This window comes from Myripristis murdjan, chromosome 17, assembly GCF_902150065.1.
Source record: "Myripristis murdjan chromosome 17, fMyrMur1.1, whole genome shotgun sequence".
In the NCBI taxonomy this organism is placed as follows: domain Eukaryota; kingdom Metazoa; phylum Chordata; class Actinopteri; order Holocentriformes; family Holocentridae; genus Myripristis; species Myripristis murdjan.
In genome coordinates this window covers 20,103,729-20,127,218 of record NC_043996.1, presented here as the reverse complement: position 1 = coordinate 20,127,218, position 23,490 = coordinate 20,103,729, and the positions used below count along the sequence as shown (strand labels likewise).

Below are 23,490 nucleotides of genomic sequence, written 5' to 3'. Positions count from 1 at the left end.
GTATGTTTTTTTTTTTTGTTTGTTTTTTTCTAATCTATAAAAAAAATAATTGTCCCACAGGCATGAAATTGATGGTGGGCGTAAACAATCTTATGATTATGGATATTACTGTGCTTTATTATAATTCCTTATGTGCAATTGGAGTCTCCAAGCGCACGCCAAAGGAATTACTTTGCGTAGCTGACGTAAGGAATACCTCACCACAGAGTGCAGCCCACTGGCGGTGGGCAGGGAGCTGAGGAGGATATGAGGAGCAATTGTGGAAAAGGACTCAGTCCGACCTTGTCTGGCTCACAGCTCCGCGCATGGTTGTGCGTAAATGCTGCTAAAATAGTTTGCGGCGTTATTGCCTATCTAGGGCACGTACAACTTTGGTTTTCTCTCATGTTTTTTGTAACACGTCCATGTCTGGGTTATGTGCACGGGCATACATAGCCTAAACATTATTCTAACCTCTTCCGCATCTTGGATTTCTATGCAAAGAGAAGGTCGCCACTTTTCCTCCAAGGCTTCGGGAAATGAAGACTACGTGGAGCAGTTCTAACACGGACTCAGTGCTTTTGGACTTCTGAACGGGGTTTCTTTTTTTTCGCACGGCTGGCCTCGCGGGATCTTTTAACAAATATCCACGAAACAATTACTGTCGATCGACGGGTTCGCTCGCTTTTAATATAGCCCAGTTTTTTTGAATATGCACCGCAAGGTACAGTGCACGATGTTGGTGATGTTGCGTTCGGTTTAGGATACCGCTCTCCGTCTGTACAAAGTGCCAAATTAAGCCGTTATGGCGAACGAGTGTAATCGCAACATTGTGGAAAAGTACATTTCTCATAAACTCTCGAAACGGGGAATCGTGTGGGAATTCGATGATGTCAGGGAGGAGGATGCTGCTAATAATGGGTCAGTAGTTGCCCCTCCACCGACTTTGGTCCGGCGATGCCGTGGAGCCAGCGCCGGGCCTGAGACGGAGAGCATCCCCCAGCTCTCCAAAAGGCTATCCCAGTCGGACCCGCACGCCGCCATCCACAGAGTACTGCGTGAGGCTGGAGACGAACTTGAAAGACTATACCAGCCGGACTTCACGGAGATGTCGCATCAATTGTATCTGACGACCACCACGGCGCAGAGGAGGTTCACCGAGGTGATAGACGAACTGTTCCGGGATGGAGTGAACTGGGGCCGGATTATCGCCTTCTTCGAGTTCGGGGGCACGGTGTGCGTGGAGTGCGCGGGCAAGGAGGAGATGACATCGCAAGTGGACCACATCGCGGAGTGGATGACGGAGTATTTAAATGGACCTCTTAACAGCTGGATACAAGACAACGGGGGATGGGTAGGTCTGATTCCGTAGTTGAGCGGTGTTCAGTCGTGTGCCATCGGGGGCGCAAGAGAAGACTAATAGTTCCCCATTGCTCTGGTTGGTGTGTTAGTCGGTGCGATCAGCTGGTGCAGTCAGTGTTTGGATGGGAGGAAAAACTGCATTCTGTTGGGCCTCGATGGCACATGATTGAAACCATCTGCTCTAGTTCACTATTAACTCCCCATTGCCCTAGATGCGCACATTACGCATGAGACAGGGCGAGCAGACGAGATCGATTTCGTCACTTGTGAGCCGCGCCGATTTGATGTGCGCGTTGTCTGTCACGTTTGTCAGGCCAATGAGAGGCTGTCTACTCGGTCACACCTCCCGACGCTCCTACATAAACCCGCCCTGTCAAACTGTAAAGCCTCTGGCAGCACAGCAGCTGTCTTCTAGGAAGGGGAACTCCATAATTCAGGGGGTAAATATCTTAATGAAAACAATATTCAATCTATCCCACGGGAAAGCGCACAATGGTTACTTCAGGGTTTCAGTATTTTTGCTCCTCTCTATTGCTTTACTCCGCACACTCAGTAGAGCTGGAGTGATGCCCCACAGATTGGTCATTATTGCAAGAGGAGGGAGGAGGCCAGACACATGTCAGGGGACAGAAAACTATTGAGTTAATGTGTTTAGGCCCCTAGGCATCGCTGGACAGGGCTCAACTATCAGGGCCGGTGTCAACAGATCTGAATGACAGATAGAAGCTTCGGGTGTTAATGAGGACAGACCTCTGCGCACATCCTTTACTTACCTGCCTACACACACACACACATGCACACACTCGGCAAGAGAGATACATCTAAATGCAGCATGCAATATTATACACATTTTTGCAACCATTCTCCAGCGATCGGTGTAACCAATGAAGAGCGCAGCAGCCACTCCTCCTCACTTCCTCTACAGCCATTAAAACCAAACTAACACAAATTAGCCCCTAATTTGCAGAAGTGCCCTTAATGAGAACGTAGAATTTGTGCTGCTTGGGGTATGTTGCCGGAAGGTGGCAGGATTGGGGGGGGGGTCATCAATGATTCATATCAAACATTTCATCTCAAAAGGGAAGGACCGTTTAACATTCCCCTTGAGTCTGCCTTGCCCCTGAAGGTGGCAGGTTGTGCCACATATCAAAGGCAGGGAACAGAGGGAGGGCCCTCCAGGAAAACACAGCGCTAATCTGCAGCCGCTGTGTTTAACATGCAATCCTCTGTGCATCTAGGTTGGAACTCTTTTGTCTGCTCTTGAAACCTGTGCCTTGGAGCTGGCGCTGGCTGGGCTGCACTGTGAGAGGTCTCTGGAGCCTATGCCCACTGTACAATGTAGGTCATCATAGTCTGTGTTTTCCAGCTGGGTGGAGATGACTGTATCTTTGCTGCTCTGCATTCACTGGAGAGAGAACAGCCTTTTAATCCAATGGATTATTCAGGATTATTTGAAATCATATGTATCCAATTTGGGTTATTTTGGTGTATCTCTGCACTAAGCACTGCCAGAGCTTCATCTGAACGATTGTGGCTCAAACCGGGCTCTGAAACAATTAATTTGATTCCAGCCAGAGATAGAAATATTAGCCCTGAATACTTTTGAGCTTCGGTTGACGTTCATTGCCAAGACTAACAGAGCCTGATGTTGATTTGAATGCACGTCAGGTGGGAAATTCCCTGAAGTGTATATTTCAGTTATTACCTGACACATAATAACTGATGCTCTCTTGTGCTGCAGGGATAGAGCTTTGTCTGGACTCCAGTGCTTCTATTTCTTATTGATTTACTGTCTAATGTTTGAAATATCCCATAAAAGTCATTGATCCTACCTTTAAATATTGAATGAATTATTCAGCATGTGCCAAAAAGGTGGTTTTCCCATGGCAGTCTTCCTGCTCTGGATCTAACTAGCTTCTTTTAACAGAGTCTGGGAATATTATTTGGTGCAGATGATGACTCTGTACTGAGTGTCTTGGGCTCGTCCTGATCCTGTTTTAAATCATGCAATTACAGTCCATGCTGCTGATATTGTTTGGCTGACATTCCCCCTGAGTGGAATGGACACCGGCTGCCACTGTTTGGAAATTACTTGTCAACCAGTTTATCATAAGGCTAAAGCTTTGAGTCGATTGAGATAGGGCAAATGTGCTAGACTCTAATATCTAATTTGCCCAGCTAGGGCTTTGCTGAGGAATTCCATTCATTACAGGGTCCCACATTTTTGACCTGCATTCAGATCATATCATCCTAACATTCGTCTAATTTTCTGTCTGATTATTAGAAACCAAGCCAGATTTTTTAAAAAGTCATTTTATGTTTCTGTTTCATACCCTTCCAGCATGTGATTGGTGTGGCAACTTAGATGGAAGCAGCTCAAGGGCGCCGGCCATAACAAGAAAAACTATTTTTCCTAATCTGTTTGACGCAGCTTTTGTGTAACAACGATAATATTGACCACAAGTGGTTGGTTCTGTTTTTGTAAGAGGTAACTCTATCTGTTTTCCACCATTCTTAAAACAAAGGTGGGAGCTAATCAACCTAATAATGACATTTTGACATGTGAGAGTGGCATGGAAACTGCCCTGTATCAGCCAACCTCTGTTTCCTGTTGTTTTGGAGACAATTTGAGCCCAAAATAGGAGTACCCACTTGCCGTTGTTGAGTCTAGCCATCACCAGTGAGACAAATATACTTTTTGCAAAACAAAACTATCTGCCCCTCAGAAATAACAAAGCAGCAGTTATTTGTGAGAGCCAGCCCACGTTGAAACAGCTCGGGCTGTGCGGTGATTACTTCCCACAGCCGAGGCTCTCAAACACTGTCCTTTCATTGTTCCGAACGCTCAGTTTCTCCACCTGTATAAATTCATCCTTTCCTGTCCTTTGTGGTGACAGAAATTGCACTTGTCTGGGGACAAGAGCAATTTAACTGCGCCCTCGCCCACATGTGGCACACCTGTGTTTATTTGTGGGCTCTTTTAGTAAATATCAAGTGATTGGACAAAGTGGCAGGCGGCGTCCGACTGCTGAAATTACATGCCTGACCTCAGACATTTGACTAGCTGAGGGGGTGGCACTGAGTGTCTTGCCAAAATGTGCTTCATAAAAAACAACAGCGATTTCACAACTTATGGGGAGCTAACTCAAGACAGGCTCCAGGATGATGTTGAGAAATTAGGTTCTCATCTGCTGTGTTATTTTTCTGACTTGGTACCTGGTGTTAAAGTGGAGGAGAAGGAGCAGCTTGTGTTCCGGGAAAGCCATTCTAGAGTTCACTGGAAGACAGGAGACTTCCCTTTCAGATGAGCCCAAAACAGCGTGGATCAGGTTGTCTAAGGAATGCTGCTAGCCAGGTGGCCTATTTGTCTGTGGGTGAGGACAGGTGTGTGTGTGTGTGTGTGTGTGTGTGAGGAGGGGACAATGAATAGCAGACTGGGTTGGGTCCATCCTGTAGGGGATTCCATAACATTAGGCCAGCATGTTACTGTGGTATTGTGGGCATCTGTCTGCGCCCCTCTCCTCCCCTCGTTGAGGCTGAGTGGATCTGGGACAGCGGGGAAGTCATTAATCTCCATATGGGTGACATGTCAGCAGAGAAGAAAAGGGAAAACCTGAACAAATGCCTGACAAAGAAGACACAGCCACTCACATAGAAGCAAAATTTGAGAGGAGATCTCACTTATGTCCTATTTGTGTCTCCTGGATGCAAATTAAATCTGTTTAACACAAACAATACTCTCTGTGGCTTCATCGAGGTACTGTGCCTCCCATAGCTTTACACAGTTTGATCAAAATTTCTGGGTGAAAAGAAGTCTCCATTGATAATAAAAACTTCAGGGCCACGTGTTTTTACACTCTAGTAAGCTCTGTGTTGTCCCCTTTGAACCAACACAATACCCATTTTCATGCCAATTGCTGTCACAGTAAGTTGATCATCTGAAGCTGTTAATCAATCTGGCATCACATAAACATTTGGGATAAACTGGTTTTTTTCTAGCAATCATAAACTCTTGCAAATAGAATTTGCTGCAATCTTGCCATTTCAACAGCAAAGGGGATGTCTTGTTTCTCTGAAACAAGTCTAATTTAATTCTACTCTGCGCAAGAAGGCTAATATTCTTGTTTAAGCAGCAGTTTTATCTCAGGATGTGGACTGCTAGCTCTGTAATGGAGACTGTAAAACACAGAAGAGCTTAGCGTGGCTAAAAGGAGCCAAGATTTTCCCCTGCACTGTACCCCTTTTGCTGTGTAGGGCCTCGGTCGCTCGCCATCTGCCACTGTGTTTACACCCATCAGCCTAGCCACTGTAATCTCCGAAACATTTCCTACAGACACAGCCGGCTCTGGGCTGTGACTCTCTGAATCACTCTGACATGAATACTTTTCTTTCAGGATCCGGCCTGGAGAGATTTCTAGTCGCTCTGCTATCTGTGTCTGAAATCCTCACAGCACAAAGCCCTTTGTTCCAAACATTCGTCCTTTCTTGCTGGATACTGGAAAGCAACAGTAATATGTTATGTTTTTCTCAGTGCAGTGTGAGTGCCAGTACATGTTAATATCTCTCAGTTTTGATCCTCCGATCAAGTGCATCTCAAGTGTTGTACTTCATCGTCGATGTTTGTTGCTGTGAGGAGCGCAGACCCCCAAAACAGTGTTGATTGTTAACCTCTAGAATAAGTTGGCCATGCCACCAAGACAGAGTTTAAACACAGAAGAGGACCAAACACAATGACAGTGTTGTCTCCCCTGAACCTATCCCATTAATGATTTTTTTTTTCTCCATGCAGAAGAAAAAAACAACACCGAAGACGGCGACGTAAGATCAGACATTCGGTTTGATCTTGTTTCTTTACAGCTTGACACAACACACCTTGCTTTTATGTTATGTTTCCCGCCATCTGAGCCATTCCAAGCATGCCGAGCATTTCACGAAAACCGAAACGAGCCTCACCTTCGTCGCGTTCAGCAAACCTGCTATTATGGGAGCACAATGCACAATAAGCATATAAACCCGGCTCTATTACGGTTTCACACACACAGTTCTGTTGCTTTGTTGAACATTTCGGATATGATCTACGTTGCACGGACCTCCCCTCTCCCTATAGGCCCTCCGCCCCATCCTGTCTGCTTATTTCTGCGTCTCCTCAGGAGAGCCTTAGGAATGTCGGCTGGGGAACAGCGACTGTAAATAAATAATGGAGACGACCTGGGTGTTGCTTTCCTGAGTGGCCAGTGAAGGGTGTGGGCAACGTGCTCTTGTGCTGACAATCGTCTCAGCCGGGCTTGCTTTGGGAACCACTGTCTGTCTTTTGTGTGGTTGTCCCTTCCAAGCTTCTATGTGAGCCTCTCTTCATGTGGGCATGTGAGCCTCTGTGTTTAAATTCAGGCGGGTGAACTCATCTATACGATTGTGAGCTGTTTTTTATTTTTGTTTAGTCGGCCTGACCCGCTGTTTCCTGTTTGGGCAGCATGAGGGACACGTGCCCAAGCTGTTTTAAAGCTCCCAGTCAGAGCACATGCGGATGAATAATATATGTGCCAGATAAACTTGGACACAAAATGGATGTCCCGCCAGTAGGACCACAAGGGATGTCCATGCTCCTCTGTGCATCAATTTCTTCCTGTATTTTTTTTCCCTCCCTCTGTCTCTCCCATGCACACACACACACTTTCGCACACAGATGCTCAGTTTGTGCAAGTGGCACACACAAACACACACACACACACACACCATTACCCTGAGACCTGGCTTTCAGTGTCAGGTAACAGCGCAGATCCTTGAAAAATGCAGGGACATGTGAGAGGCCTCTAAATATAGAAGTGTTACCATCACTGCTCCCATGTGGTCTTTAATTGTCATATTACACACAAATCCCCGCTCTGTTGGGCTCTGAACCGTCCTCACACCCTCATCACAAATCACTGCCAGTCTGTATAGGGAAAAATGTTCTAATGATGAACCATTTGAGATCAGAGATAAAAGCATTTTCCACCTTTCCTGTCATGGTGGGAACTGGATAATGAGCAGCCTATTGAGACACTAGTTGACTTTGCCACTGGGCACACCCTTACAAACTGTGCAGCATATCAATGTAGGGCAAGGTTAAATGGTTCCACCCATTGTCTAGCTGCTGTAGATATTTTGGGACAAGCCCCCAAAAGGGCTTTAAAGGGAGATTCCATATTTTCTGTTCATTTCTGTGGCAACAATGGTTGTTGCTGTTTCGTAAATTAATTTAAGGTTTATTTAGCTCATGTGCAAATAATGTGCACACAGTCAGGCAAACAGGAGAGGAACGGATGTACTCGTGTGAATCAATTTTCTGCTGTCCTCAGAATGGGCTCTGCGCGCACACACACACACACACATTTACTGTATGCACACACAGATACATAGGCACAGAAGCGGATGTGGTGGTGTGAATCAATAATGCTGTGTTGTCACAGGGTGACATGTGAGCCATGGCAGGGAGCAGATGGCCCCGGGGTGCCTAGCTTCCTGTTAGCCATGCCATAGAGCGTCAGCACATACACACACACACACACGCACACACACACACAAACCACGTCCATTGGGATTTCCCAGTGCAACTAGCCACAGCACCGGCCATTAACAAACAGCATGCCATTATTGGTTCTTCCCTGAAATGCTGAGTACATGCCCTCCTAAAAATGATGATAGCCAGATAATGGTAAATAGATTTCTCTGTCTTGTTCGTGGAGGTCCATGGAGGTCTGGGGTAAATAATTCTCAACTTCCCCCTCCTCCTCCCCGTCCTCGCCACCAGCAGAGCAAATAGCCCAGAGGAAATTTGATCTGCTCCAACATCAGTGGATGTTGGGTGAGGTCAGCAGCCATTGCTCAAATATCCCTTTGACTGTGTCCTACTGATTGAGCATTTCCGATGGTTTGTGCTGGTATCTTTGATTCACTTTAAGTAAAACAGTGGCATTTACATGTCAAATACAGGCAATATAACAAAATAGATGCCAGTAGTGCCATTTTTTCCCCATAAGAGCAGTGCTAAATTGAGGGAAAACTGTGTCCATGAAAAGACCTTGGCGAGACGGGGGCATTTTAGCACTTCTGTGCTGACTGCTTTCAGCTTGGTGTGTGCAGCAAGCAGCTCTGACTCCTGGCAGGCTCGCGCAACACCACCCCATTGGCAGTCACCTTTGATGGTGACTGATTAGTTTTGAAGTGTGGAGAAAATGATGCGCCCCTGATGCTGTGAAGATAAAAGCTCGTGCCAAGGGAACGCTCCTGCGAGTGCTTTCGGAGCAGCGATCAGCCAAACTCTGCACACGTGAAGCCGCTCGCCATTCTGAAGCGCTCGCATCCTCTTATATACCTACAAGCAAATTCTGTCACATTGCCAAAGCGAACAGACATTTTGTCACTAGTATCAATAACCCCTGCTGCTTTCAGTGGACTACCCCTGCCTAGTGCTACTGACAGGGATATTATAGCAGCAGGGGCATACCCAGTATTGCCACAGTGTTATTTTTCATCAATTTCAGTGTCTATTGTGAAAGCACTACCTTTAATTGGTTGTTGGGCTGTCATTACAACTTCAAATAATGACAGATACTTCAAAGAAAATGGGGAGAATTGAAAATAAACACATCTGACAGTGAATCCCTTTCTTCTTGGGCAGGTTTTTGAGTGTTTTGGGTATTTATTTTTTTTTCTTCTCTCAATTCATTAATGATGGAGGCCGGTGCATGTTGTAAAGATATAGTCAACATGAGACTTTGTGTCAAGCCGAAAATTTTTATGATGCCTGGATTCGCTTACACCACGCTCTCTTTTCACTTTGTAGAGAGATGTTAGGCCCCTTTGACATGTCTAGACAGGGTTTACGTCCACAGAATCTAACCACCAGAAGTTAATCAACTCAGTAATTAGACCTATAAAGTGCTTCATTCATCTTCAAAATTTTATGGCACTCGGTGGTGAGCAACGCTACAAGGAAGAAAATATCACACAGATTTGTTAAGAAAGAGCTTATAAACCACAGTACGTATTTGTTCTCTTGTGAATTACCCGAAATTCTGTCTGCCAAAAACACTGAAAAAGAACTTTGATTCTCACTGTGTTAAATGCAAAATATCAGTTGGCGCTGCGCAGTCATTATACCACCCAGTCTTTCCCGACAGTCACTCAGCCCTGCGCTGCTTTTCCCTTCATCTGTATTCAAAGTAATGGTGGGGGATACTGAGCTTACATCTATTACAAAGAGGGAACGGGGTTACAAAATTGTCATTGAATGAAATGCAAGGACTGAAGGGAAAAAAAAGTGATTATGTGTCTTTGATCAGGAGGTGAAGCTAACAGAGCTGAGGAGGAGGACAGATGGAAGGACAAGGAGGGGAGCGTTGTAAGACTACAAACAGATAGTCACTGCTGCTCTACAAAGCGTAAAGAGTGTAAGACCAAGACAGGGTGAAACTGAGTTATTTCATTTTCTCATCCTCATCATCTCTCATAATTCTTGGTACAGACATGTTTAATGTTAATGTTAATATTATTTAGTGGCACCTTTGGGTCACGTTTTTGTTAAAATTCAATCTAATCTGGAGTCACGACATTTGACCTTTGAAAAACACAAAAATAGTTTTACCTTTGTAAGGCAGACTGGGTAATTAGATCTCTGGACCGCAGCCTAAACAGGAGCCACACCACATCACAGTGTGGCCTGGGGCGGGCAGGCCCTCTGCCTGCCACATGAGCTGCAGCCTGTGCCACGATGATGGCTGGGAAAGATGATGCTGCTGCGGAAAAACCAAAGCAGAAATGGAATTAACGGAGAATAACGGTGTGAAAGATTAGGATTGCGTGCTGTAGGCTAGAGCTACAAAACCGGATCATGAAATGAACCCTTAAAAGGGAAAACTTGAGGAAAAAGTCGTGCACAACTGATCTGTGAAATGTCAATAATCACCTGACTCAACAATCATCTGATTCTCAGCTGATGGGCCTGCTGACTAGAAAGTTGAGGAACATGGAGGTGCAAAACATCCACATGCACATTACATAGCATGACCTAAAAATAACATTTTCAGCAATTTTAGTAAAACATACACTTGCATATTTTCCAGTATGAAGTCAAGTCTTGGTTTGAAGCTTTTTTCTAATCTTTTGCATGCAGCAGCATCAAGGCCACTTGTTTATATGGTCCTGTAGCACACAATGTGCACTCGCTGAACACCACTAATAATATTTTCCATGGATTATTCCATTGAGATGTTGAGAAAATACCTAAAACCCTTCCCTATTATGAAACGGACATTTATGCTATTAGCTTTCCTGCACATTTTCCACACCAAACCTTTAATGTCACAATAGGTAACTTATTATCATTCATCGGGGGAGCCTGCGCTTGTGTCTGTTGCGTCTCTGCGTGCAAACAGGGAAGGTCACACCGCTCTCATTGAGCCAACCTGTTCTAGGTAGCTCATACAATCAGCCTTTTCATACTAGCTGCCCGACATAGCTCTTTCCAAGGTCTTTATGAGTCACATTGAGCTCAGACGTGGCTGACCAAAGAAAGGAACAAGGTCTAGGAATAGAAGCAAAATCTGTCCCAAGACTTAGCTGTGTAGGACTGCCAAATAAATTAGACATATTGGCCCATCCCTGAGAACCGTGTAGTAGTCTATTATTTTTATTACATAACTCAAATCTGTACCCGCTATGTTCTTGTGTGTGTATCTCTTGTTAGTTAAGGAGTGGACTTGGTTATCTAAGGGTGAATGCCTCTCATATCAGGCCTCTCAGACACACAGGGCTGTTGTTTGTTTCCATACATCAATGCATTCCTCTCATTCCTTTCCCCCAGCCTGGATGAAAATCAGCTGGTTGCCTGAGAGAGGTCACTGAACCTTTCCCTTAGCCTCCCAGTCAGAAAAGAGAAAGGGTGGGGGGAACTTCTTTCAGTCGAGAACATGGGAGCTAAATCTGAGTTTGCCTCTCATAAAGCCGGCGTTGACACTCACACACACGGTATAGGCTGTGTATACATGCCTGTATTTGTGCATGGAGGATGGGCTGTGAGGTTCTGGCTCAGTCTGAAGTCGAGTTGTGCAAGATTGATTATTTCTTCCCCTTCCCCCTGTTTCAAAATGACATCATGTTCCATGTAGGACAGGGAAGTTTGGTCACGCATTCCCCATTTTCAGCCCTTAGCGTGTAAAAGCAGTCCTTGCCATATTGAGTTATACCTGACTTTCTCGTGCTTTGCTTTCAAGTGTGATACTTTTTCATTTCCCAATGCAAATATGAGAACAGTAGATGAGAACTGTCTTGGCTGTGACTCGGTGGAAAAAAAAAAAAAAAAATCAGCGAGTATTAGCTCCTCTTCCCCCCACTTCAAAGGGGTTCCTGAGGGAGCTGTCCCTCAAGCAGATTATTGTTTTCTCCGACATTAATGGACATCTGAGATCCTCTGGCTCCTCTGCCCGCAGCACCCTGTTCCAGACTGTGGCCTCTCTCATTTACATGGGTACACAGAGAGTGCCACAGAACCTGAAACCAGCCCTCACGTAGGCTACACCAATCACGTAAAATGCTCCACTATCTTGTTGCCAAAACTGGCGAGCTTTCATTTAGAGGCCTGCTGTACAAGACGTCTCCTGAATGAAAGGGGAGACAAAGTGATGCAGGGGCTGGCTGTCTACCTTTGATGTTCTAATACTTTCTCCCCTACTGACATGTCTAATTCTCTATTAGATGGTATTACAGTCTGCTTGTTGTGCATCACGCCGTGAATTAAAGGGGTGAGCTGGGGTTTCATCAAACGAAAATCACAGCCTTACCATTTTTGGAAGCAAGAAAAGTTGACTTTTTTTGTTGTGGTTTGATTTTGTAAAACTCAAGGCTGACACTGAGTCATCAGCTAATGGTTCAAAACAAATACAAACCTCTTAGTTACAGTTTCTTGGCTGTTCCTCCACCCTTTCTCCATGGTATTAGTATGACTACATGTTTGGCTTGCCTCTGGTCCTCCCCTAGTTACCAGCACAGACTGTGATTTAACCATAGTTGGCCCTACCACAGAGAAGCCATAGTCTCAAACCAGACAATGATGTCATTCCCACAGCATCTGGCACAGGAAGTGACTTTACAGCATCACAACTAGTGAGGGCTTTTACTAAAAGGAAGCCAATCACAGCCTTCTGTGAGGCTCACATTTTTCCAGAATTGTGTAATACTACCCAGGCAGAACCTCAGTACAAAAAGTCTTTCTCACAGCTTTTACCAAAATCATGATAAGAGAAAAGCTAAATGCAATAAAAAGAAAAGCCCAAAATTACTCATTAGTTTTACTTGATTATGATTACATTCAGAGCACAACTGGAGACCAATCGGCTAACATATGCAACTGACATTAAATTTAAATGTCTGTCTGCAGATGGTATTCCCATACATCTCATTTATTGCTCTATATACAGAAGCCAGTTAGCAGACCTGGGCCCAGATCAGTTGGTCTATTTTCAGCTTTGCGGGTGTTGCCCGCCGAGATGGTGGCTGTGTGGTCTCAAGGTCTTCAGGGTCAGAGGATATGACTTTTACGGATTGAAGTAGTGTGCTGCCCCTGTCGTAAGGAAATGAACTTCTCCCATGGGCTGTGTTTGTCACAGGAGAAGCCTCAGGCCACCTGGGAATCTGCTGGTTCCCACGCTCGGGGAGCCTCTATCACAAGACTTCATCTGAGCGACTCGGGCACGGGGGCTTGGCTATGAGGGCTCTCACGCTCTCCCATTCACTAACGGTTATGTCAATATCTGCTCCTCCCTTCCTTATTGGACGCTGGTGCCTGCATGCAGCCATCCAAAGCCGATTGGAAGCTGATAGAGCTCCGTCAGCCAATGTGGAAGATAACTCAAAAGGTAAAGTTTTACCTCCGTGTCTAATCATTAACCGCAGACCACAGGGTGATTGTCAAGCATGGCAGTGCCTTTTTTCCAATGAGTGCAACCATGTGCTTTAAATGCCACACATACCGCTTTAATTTACCAAGTGGCTCTTAACTAGAGAATCCTTGCACTTCCAAGTGAATGATTATACAAAACAACCTGGAGTGGACATTTTTCCCAGGATTGCCTGCAGCAGGCCTCACATGGCATTGGGGTGTACGATTTTTGAAGCCACAAAGACGTCACTGCAGTAAGTTAACGCTCTGTGCCTGACTTTCCTTGGGGAGAGCATAGAGCTATTAGACATTAAAAGTGGCAGACATCCTGCCCTTACTGGAAAGCCACTCAACCTAGTTCTAATGCACTCCCAACACACAGACACACACACCAATCGCCCCCCAAGTGTGGATGATGACTCAGCGGTGCTTTTCCATTTTCTCCTCTCCTGTTGCACGTCATCGGCGGCTGTTAAATGGACTGAGTAGTGGAGATGAACGTTGTTTTATTGGACTGGGCTGTCCTGAACCAAGACCTGGGACGAAGCCTCTTGATATTTATAGCAGCGCAGCAGTCATGCTGTTCTGTTCTGCTCTATTTTGTCACTTCCCCCACCGCTGAGGACCGGATGGGCTCAACACAGACATTCTCAGACAATGCAGACATCCCCTTTTTGTTGCATTGTATCTATTTGAGGGAGCCATTGTGTGGATTGCGAGGTCGGTAGTTGTTGTATCGGGGAGGCCTCCGGATCAATTATTACCTTGAAATAGGTTTGAAGGTCAAAATCAAAGGACAAGCCTATTGTTAAGGGTGAAAGAAGGATATGATCTGAGCTGCAGAGGTTGTCTGAGTTATTGTGAGAGAGAGGGATTGGGTGTCTGTGGCTTTCGCTTTAATGCCGCTTTGCTCTGCGTGCAAAATATCTCACAGTGATATACTGTGCTCTGAGCTTTTGTTAAGGTGTGCAGGGCTGCCTAAAAACCAAGACTTCAGGGAGAGAGGAGGTGGGAATATGAGCAATAGGAGGGGAAACACTGTCTGCATCCATCCACTCTCCCTGACTCCCCTGGGCCAGCAAGGTCAACCAGTCCTTTGTTTCATCTTGGATCAAAGCTGTTTAATATAATCAATGGGCTCAGCAAGAATAAAGGGCCTGCAAGGTTCATGTAACCGTTCAGTCTAGCCCAGCTCAACGGTTAATGGTTGAAATGTTTTCCAGTTCACAGTTGAACCCGCCGCAAAATAAATAAATAAATAGATGTCACTTGCAGAAAATGGTTATTTTAACTCCAGCAGCTCGTCTCCACTCTCTCCTTGATGGGATAAAGCCAAGTTTATTGAAGTGCTATTCATATCCAAAGCAACCGAAGTCTCATGTGTAAAGTTACAAGTCCCGTTTATGCGGCGGTTTAGCCAATGAATAATGGAGACAATAAAAAACGCAGAGGAGTGCGGGTGATTTACTGGCTATCACGTTGCATGTTCCAGTGGAGTAGGCACGGTCCCATGGGAGAGCACACTGTTTTGTAAACACACCACTGCTGCTGCTGACACATATTTGAATATTTATGAGCCGTAAAGGTAGCATCCAACATCAAAAATTGCTTCTTTGTACGCCACCGAGTCCAATGCGAGGAGTGTCTCTTGAACACAGGCTGCCAAGTGTTAACATGAGCTGTCGGTGACAGTCAGGTGGAGGCAATTTGAAAAGGTTTCCCCATTTCCTTTGTTTCAAGCCAGGACTTCCTCTCTGCTCTGTTTTATCTGACTGACTGCGTCATCCGTAATAGTACTTTGAATACCAATGATGTTACTCCATAGTTACCACATTGTCTTGCTATTTAAAGGGCTTTTAGTTTCCTGGGTGAACGTGGGCGTATTTATGAGGCCTGTTAGCCTGTTAAATGCCAACAAGACACCACGACCTGGAATTTTTCCCAACGCCACCCCTGAAACCAGAATCTAAATCTTCTTTTGGCCACCTGCTGACTATTTGCATGAAAAATTGTCCGTTTTACTCAAACCACCACGGCTGTTTTTCCATGGGGAATTGGACAACTCGGCGTTCCCTTTAAACTCACAGGTTAATGTGGAAAAACTGTTTACCTTTCTCATGTGATTTTCAGTGGTGTATTTAGAGCTCAAAACATTTTTATATGGTTCGGTGGTGCTTTTTCAAAGATTCGCCATGAAATTAATTTGTTAGTACTGTAGATGATTTCAGGGGACCGGGGATAATCATTATTCTTCTGATGGCTTTACATAAACCATTAATACTTTGAGTGCTTTGCAATTTTTGTACAGCCTTCCATCGCCATTGTCCCCACCAGGCTGTGGATTAGGGTTTTTTTTTTCCCCCCAGGCATTGCAGTATTGACACAGTTTAGTCCAAGGGCTGTTTGGCTGTGCTGACACTGGGCGATTCACCGGGTAATGAGTATTGCGACAAACTCCTTCGTCATCTCTTTTTCCCTGGTCGATGGATGACACTCTGGAGACTTGTTCAAATGTGACCTTGCTCCCAGACGTGAGGTTGCTGTCCAGTCATTTATTGTGTCTGGATAGAGCCCGCTGCCTATGTTTATACATTCATACATACATTTCTAGGAATACAGGAGCGTAAATGTGTATTTCAATCAAAACAAATTTATTACAATAGACATTAATGCCTTCCCTGTGTGCCTTTTTTTTTTTTTTTCTTTGTTTTTTTGTGTTTTTGATCTCCCATTACTCCCCCCGTCACCGCACCACATGCTTGTGAAGTGGGTGTTTTGTTTGAGTTTAATTAGCTTTGGGGAAGTCTGCAATAACCTCATTAGAAAATCAAAGAGCTGAGAGGTGAAGCAGTGTGTATACAATATAGCGAGAACTGTATGTGAATGCTCGGGAGATAAACAGAGCATGGGGAGACGCCGGGTTCAGTCATGAATAGGGCCATAGCAGCGAAGCCACAACATGAACTTTAATTACAAGTTGAACTTTAACCCACATCCCTTTCGCTCCCCCAGAATGAGAATAAGAACTCTCAGCCTGGCCGTAATTACCCACAGAAATGTCCTGAAACAGAGACAACTGCCTAATCATTTTTCTGTTTTGGCAAAGCGCTGCTTGGGTTTTAACAGAGCCAGCCAAGCGCACAAGATGACTCATTATCTTCCACACAAGGCGAGAGATCATTCCCAATAATGGGGGATACCCGGTGGAATTAGCAAATATTTGGAATTTCCTGTTGCCTTTAGAAAACTTAGGCCTGTTCGGGGAGGAGAATAACATAAAACATTGATGCGCCTATGAGAAAGACCCTAAGTGTAGCCCAGAGGCCCAAATCGTGATCGTCAAGCCAGAGGTCGAGGTGAGACTCTCTCCCACTGGTGGGAAAAGCAAATCATGTGTGAAGCCTCTGCACATGGCAACCACGGCTCTCAGGCAACAAGATGCCACCCCATGGCCGAGTTCGGGATCCTCTCCGCTCCTCGTTTTTTCAGTCGATCTTTACAGAAGCCTCTGTGTGTGCTTGTCTCCAAGGGATTCATTGTGTGCTGCTGTAAAAAAAAAAAAAAAAACAACAACAACAAGGGAAATGGATTTTGTAAACCAGGCTAGAACGGTAGCTGCGAATTTTCCCATTGGGTTGTTGGGCTTCTATTGGGCGGCTGTGACATTTTAAAAGGCATTGATTCAAAAAGCCCTGTTGAATAGCAGACTGAATACTGTAGAGAACTGTAACCTTGACTTCGTTCCCCAGTCCCCCACCCCCCACCTGCTGCTGATAGCAGATGGTTTGCTGAAGGGCGAAGATGAGGGTTCTTGATGATTATGAAGCCTTTTGTTGATGTGATGAATGCAGATGTTTTGTCCTTTTCTGCTTAGGTCAGCTCACAGTGTCCCTCCCCTGTGTGGCAGCTGCTGCTTTCTCTCTTCAATGGCTCGGTGTGCAGCACTTTGCAAAATCAGTAAAGTTTCTGGACGTATAGAAGGAGAGAAAAGAGAGGAGGGGGGAAAAAGAGCGAGAGGAAAGCGCCAAGATTTGTTTTTCACAGTGCTCTCACATGCTGCTTACTAACGCGTGGGTGCAAAACTTCTGGGAGCTAAAGTGCAGTGTGATAGCATGCCTCAGTCTCATGATATCCACCTGACCGCCTGTTTCTCAGCACTCTCCTGTTGGCAGGGCTGCTGCTTCGTGTCCATCTGGAGTTATTATCATCCGTGCCCTTGTGGGATTCTTTTAAACATTCATCATTCCTCCGGCGGGCCTCTTACAGTAATTGCGCCACCTTTATGCGACTCGCAAATAGATGATAATCTACGCCGACTGTCTGGGACACATTGAGGACACGCGTCATGAGGCTGGCATTTGTTGTGCTGTAGTAGTGGTCAGTCACATGCACTTGCTGTGGGACCCAGTTACTGCTTTCTGTTGTTGCCTCAGCAAACTGTTTTTTTTCCTGCAGTAGGTGGAAAAATAGGAGGGAGGCTGTGTTTTTCGCCCGGCGAGCCCTACTGCGAACACATTCCTCTCTGTTGGAGGTCTGACTGAAGTGCTTGTTCCCTAATTAATACCTGAATAAGGCTTTACTGGAAGGGTGAAGGCGGGGTATCGTCGTTGAAAGAGTGTGTTATGGGCCTCCCAGAATAAGCAATGTGACATTTTGCTCTCTATTTTTCCATTCAACACTTTTCAGCCCCAGATAATTAAACAGCTTGACTGTAACAAAGGAAATGCCAGGTGCTTAATGATGTTGATGGCTGATTTCAGAGTGCACTGTGTTTTGATACCAGAGGGCCTAAACTGGGAAGAAAGTGCTGATCCTTCCTCTGTGTCGCTGGCCCCCAGCCTCAGGAATGCCACGGGAAAGGAAGGGAGGAGAGGGAGACAGGAAATACTTTTGTCTCTTCATAGCACTTTGGAATGGAAATTGCTCCCTTTTTTTTTTTTTTTTTTATTCTTTAGTCTTGTGTGGGCTTTTGGTTTGGTAGATGGAAGTATTTCATTAACATGTGACACTTGTTAAATAGAGGATAATGACCCAGTTTCGCCTCTACTAGATCAAGGTCGAATAAACGCATGCAGTATTCCTGTTAGAATTATACACAACATAATTACTGTAGGTAAATTGAGTTAAATCAAGACAGATTGAAATAGATACATCCTCGTGGGAGCTGACACAATAATACTGCAGTGAATTAAACTTAACAATTCACCATTGCTCACAGATAGGTCAGGTTACAACTTAGCCACTGGCATCAAGGGAGTCTGTAGTTTTGCATTGCTTCGAATGTGGTTAGCTCAAAATACAGCTTTTTTCCAACGTACCCAGACTGGGACAAGATGTTTGATTCCATTTCCACCTCGGTATGCCCAGTGGTTCAGTGCCGATGGGTAGCATTGTGTAGCATGTTAGCTTAGCATAAAGACTTGAAGTCTATGGGAGTCATTAGCTTAGGTTTTGCCCAAAATGTTGGAGTATTCCTTTAAGGCAAAGGAGCTGAGGCTCAGAAAGACACCTACTGACCCGTGCAAAAAACAACCATACACTCCATTCTAATTTGAACAGTTTGATTAAGGCTAATCTACTTGTGTGTGTGTGTATGTGTGTGTGTGAGTGTGAGGGGGGAGGAGGCAGTCTTAACACCATGACTTCCTGTCCAGCTGTTCCTGCTGTCGGGGCTTGTAAGCGTACACGGGGCTGGTTTGGACCGGCGCCTAATCTCAAACCAGTTCCTCGACAGCCACAGAATCGTCTCTCCGCCATAAAAAACTGTCTCCAGAGCGGCATCAGCTCTTTGCTGGGCCAGAAGAAAAAAAAACGCTTACATCAGGGGCTTGTGTGTGCTATTTCCTCCCAAAAAAAAAAAAAAAAAAAAAAAACATACATACAAGCATATGTACTCAATTTGTAACAGATGTCACTTAAAAAAAAAATCCTGCTTACACCAGCAGCAGGACACCTGCTGAGCTGTATGAGAAGGTAATACATTTATGCTTCTAAAAGGCCCCTAACAAAACACTGAGTGTGTTGCAAATGCTGAGGGATTGGATATTTTGGTGAATCCCATGGTTTTAGCGTGTGCTTCACCACAGGTTATTGATGTGTGTCTCTCTGTATGCTTATTAGATTGTGTGTGGGAGGGTGTGAGGGCCGATGAATTGTAATGGATCTGCTTGCTGCAGGGGTGTAATAACACTCATATTTGGTGGCGGCTGTAGGGATTTACATCTCAAGGTGACGCGCAACTGCAGCAAGCACGCACACGCACACACACACACACGCGCGCACGGGCAAGCACGCATTCTTTCAAGCACGATTATTCATGCTATTAACTGTGTCTGCCGTCTGTCTCTCCCTCTGTCTCTCCCAGGATGCCTTTGTGGAGCTGTATGACAGACAGAGGGACTCCGTGTTCAGTTGCTCCTGGCCCTCCATCAAGACGGTCTTCGGCCTGGCGGCGCTCGGGGCAGCCAGCCTCACCATCGGAGCATACCTGACACAGAAGTGAAGCAGCCCTCCTTCTATCTCCTTGACTGTACTGTTTTTCCTCTCCCTCCACATGTGTCCTTGTAACACTCTCTAAAAAAAAAAATATTTTTTTTTTTTGGTTGTTTTCCTCCCTTTAAAAGACGCCTCTGACCCCTCAGAGACGCCCTTCACACTCTCCCAAACCTGGCTCTCTTCAAAGCCTCCTCTCAGAACTCCCTCTTCCCTCTTCCTCACACCCCCCTCCATGCCAAAAAACAAAGATCAAAATAACAGAGGGAACCAGATGCACTGCCCGCAAAGGAGCAAAGGATGTCTTGGAAAAAAAAAAAAAAAAAAAAAAAAAAAAAAAGAGGCAGCTTAAATGTAATCCCACAAAAGTTGAGGACAGCTGAGGAGTTGGACAAAAAGAGGAGGGTTCGATGGCATGCGTCTAGTTTTGTCCTGCCTGCTTGCGTACTAGTTATAGCATGAACTTTTGAGTGTTAGTGTATGTGTTGCATGTGACGGTGTGGCGAATGAGAGAGCTCTTGGTAGTTGGGGGTGGGGTTTGGGTTGGGGGGGGGCGCAAGGACAATGACGATGGCTACGGCCGGAAGTGGTGAAGCGGCCACAGCCCCGCCCCTGCTCGTTAGGGTGAAGAACCCCGTTTGAACTGTGGACTCTGGTTACCCCCCTGCGGCCGTCCTTCAAAGGACTTCCTCCGCACAACAGCTGCTCAGAATGTATAATGGAAACAGCTCGCTACAAGCAGCACGATGTGTGTGTCGACTGCTTTCACTCCTCAAATACCAAGAGCTCCAATGAACTGGGAACACACAGCGCCATTATACTCTCCCTGGCCCTCAGCAGAGGGAGGGCCAGCGGAGGACTGAGCTTGACTGAGCTCGCTTTTTTGCAGAGTTTTGAAAGCTCCTTGATTGTCATGTTAAGTTGGTTTATTTTTGCAGCACGCCAAACCATGGAACCCGTGGTTTTGCCATAGCAAGAGAGAAGGAGAATGGAATTTCCAAGGGGGTGAAAAGCGTGCGGGGTGGTGGCTCGAGAAAAACCTGTCGTTGCCGATAGAGAAGTCAGGAAAATGTCCCATCTGTCCTGGACTAGTTGAGCACAGTGCAGGAGAACAGAAGGTAAAATAAAGAAATAATTGCATGTAGCGTTGCAAGGAAAAAGGAGAGTGGGCCCATGCAACATAAGTGGACAAGCTTTAAGTGTGCATTCCTCAGGCTGAATGAAACAAAGTGAGCAAGGCCTCTCCATAGCAAAAATTCTTCACATGGAGACATGAATACTCCGGCACCGGCTTACAGAAGCACCCAGGGACAGCAATTTCCACAGATTCTCAGTGGCATCACTTCTTTTTCTATTTTCTACCTCCGCTGATTTTTTTTTTTTTTTTGGCTCTCTCTTCCTTTGCTCTATTTCTGGTCCGATTTCTGGGCCTCACCCAGGTTTCAGAGCTGACCTGACAAACCCTGTCAACATGTGTCCTCCAGCTGCTGAGGGGACAAAGAGGCCCCACAGCCTCTTGGTAACGCTAGAATCCATATCGACAGAGACCGTTGTTGACATGGGCTGCAAAAACCTAGCTGGGTTCTCTAGCCACAGATCGCTGTAAGCGGAATACCGAGACGTAAGGATTTCAGCTGTCCTGGACTGTGCGGGCGAGACACTGTGGCCTGTGTGCTGGAACCTGAGACATCCCTTTTCCCTTCGCTGCGATGCATTCAGTCTGCAAATGCAACATCGATTTGTCATTTTCAGGCTGTTTTTTTTTATTGATGTTTGTCTTGTGTTACAATCAGATAGAAAATTTGGAAAAAGCTTAGGCTACACAAACATTATTTTGTTGTACACTTAGCCAGATGGTCATGAAAAAGTGATTTTTTTTTCTCTCTCTCTCTCATTGAAAATCTCCAACTTCTTTGTTGCATGGATGAAACAGTCTGTCTACACACAATGAATACTCACTATGTATAACCATATTTATAATAGAATAGGGTAGATGTTACAAATAACAACAAAGGAGTTGCATTTTCTATTTATTGAGAGGTACCAGATCACAGACTTTTAACAATACTTTGATGGAAAAAAAAAAAAATCAATTGTGTTTCACCCTTTTCTATTCTATGGAATCACACTGTAACTACATTATTTTCTGGCTGCTATTGTATCAAGAAAAAGTTTAAAAGTGAATTTTCTGTAATGTATTAATATTGGCTTAAGGCTGCTATACTGTCAAGTTCTGATTTAACTTTCACTTACAGCTTAAACTGCCACAAAGTTACAGTATAGTTATAGAGAGCTGGAAACCAAAGTTAACTTGTATTAATCTTTTTCATAATAATAATAATGATTTTTAAGAAAAAGTAGCTTAAAGAGAACACGTCGCTTCATTTCGACTTCAGTGAAAGTCCATTCAGTGCGATTTTGCGACCTCTCTGTGAAGGGTTTGTCTGGTGTTACTGTACTATATCGACTTAACTTTCGTCAACCTTGTGCTCCAATCAATTATACACAGTGCTTCAGACAGTCAGTCAGATTATCATTACAAACCACATTATGCCCAGTAAAGTGGCACATGGCGTGCGATCCTCCCGGTGATGTGTATATCAGAGAGATACTGAGGTTAATTTGTGACCAGGAATAACAGTGTAACAGCAATATACTGTCATTTTCATTTTCTCTGTGCATATATGAATGTAGGCACTATGGTTGCTGTACTGTTTTATGTCATTAATCTCAAACCTGTAGCACTTAAAAAGTGAATTGTGTCTCTGTTGTTTACTGCTATATCCACGATAAGCTAGCGGGATCATATTGTTCCTAATAAACCAGATTTCTCCAGCAGTCCGAGTCCAGATTGGTGCTATATGTGTGTGTGTGTGTGTGTGTGTGTGTGTGTGTGTGTAACCATTAGACTCACAATGTGTCAGTCAGCTTTAAGTTGACTCTTAGCTTGATCTCTTGAGCATGTGAGCGTGTCAGGGGGAGAGAAAGAGAGAGAAAATGAGAAAAAGGGATTTTTAGACAGAGACTATATCTACAAGGCTTTTCTGTCCATTTGGAGTCAACTATCCAGTGTTGTATGTATAAAGCTGGCTGTGTCAACACAACTGTCTGCAATACAGAGGAGCTACAGTACTTCTGAAGGTCTGTGCAGAAACAGAGCAGCCGCACCCCATCAGACATCAAAGCTGTCCCCAAACACAGCACTTGTCAGCCTCCCTCTTCTGCTCCATACGCTGCTAAACATGAGTGTAAAAAACCAAATGCCCCGAGGCCAGGTTTTTACACTCCCTGCCTCTGTTCTGATCACACTTGTCTTCAAAGGCAACAGTCCTCTGCTGCTCTGTAGAATTTGTGAAAAGCATGATGCAGTAAAACTAATGTTGAAAGAGTGAGTGGGTGCAAGAAAATGAGGGAAGAGAGTGAAAGAAAGTGGTGGTGGTGGTGTGTATATAGATATGTCCCTGAGGAGTGCAACAGAGGAGGGAAGTTCATTTGGACTGGAGCCCCTCGCAATCCCTTCTCTCTCACTCACCATGCATATAAAATGCATGACACGCTCTGAAGAAGGAGAATTTTAAATCAGCCCCTAGACTTTCAAAAGAAAGTCCAGTGTGGGTGTGGATGGTGTATGTGTTAAAAAAAGGAGAGGGAGAGAGAGAGAGAGAGAAAGAGAGAGAGAGAGGGAGAGAGAGAGAGAGAGAGAGAGAGAGAGAGAGAGAGAGAGAGATGGGCAGTGGGAG

At 45.1% G+C, this 23,490-nt stretch overlaps 1 protein-coding gene across 1 annotated transcript; it reads left to right on the top strand.

The window, feature by feature from the left end:
- The first annotated feature begins 269 nt into the window (after positions 1-269).
- bcl2b (BCL2 apoptosis regulator b) lies at positions 270-22,588 on the top strand. The gene is made up of 2 exons (XM_030073657.1): positions 270-1,333; positions 19,623-22,588. Exons 1-2 carry the CDS (start codon positions 785-787, stop codon positions 19,758-19,760), a joined length of 687 nt encoding a protein of 228 aa, XP_029929517.1. The 5' UTR covers positions 270-784; the 3' UTR covers positions 19,761-22,588.
- Positions 22,589-23,490: the final 902 nt, after the last annotated feature.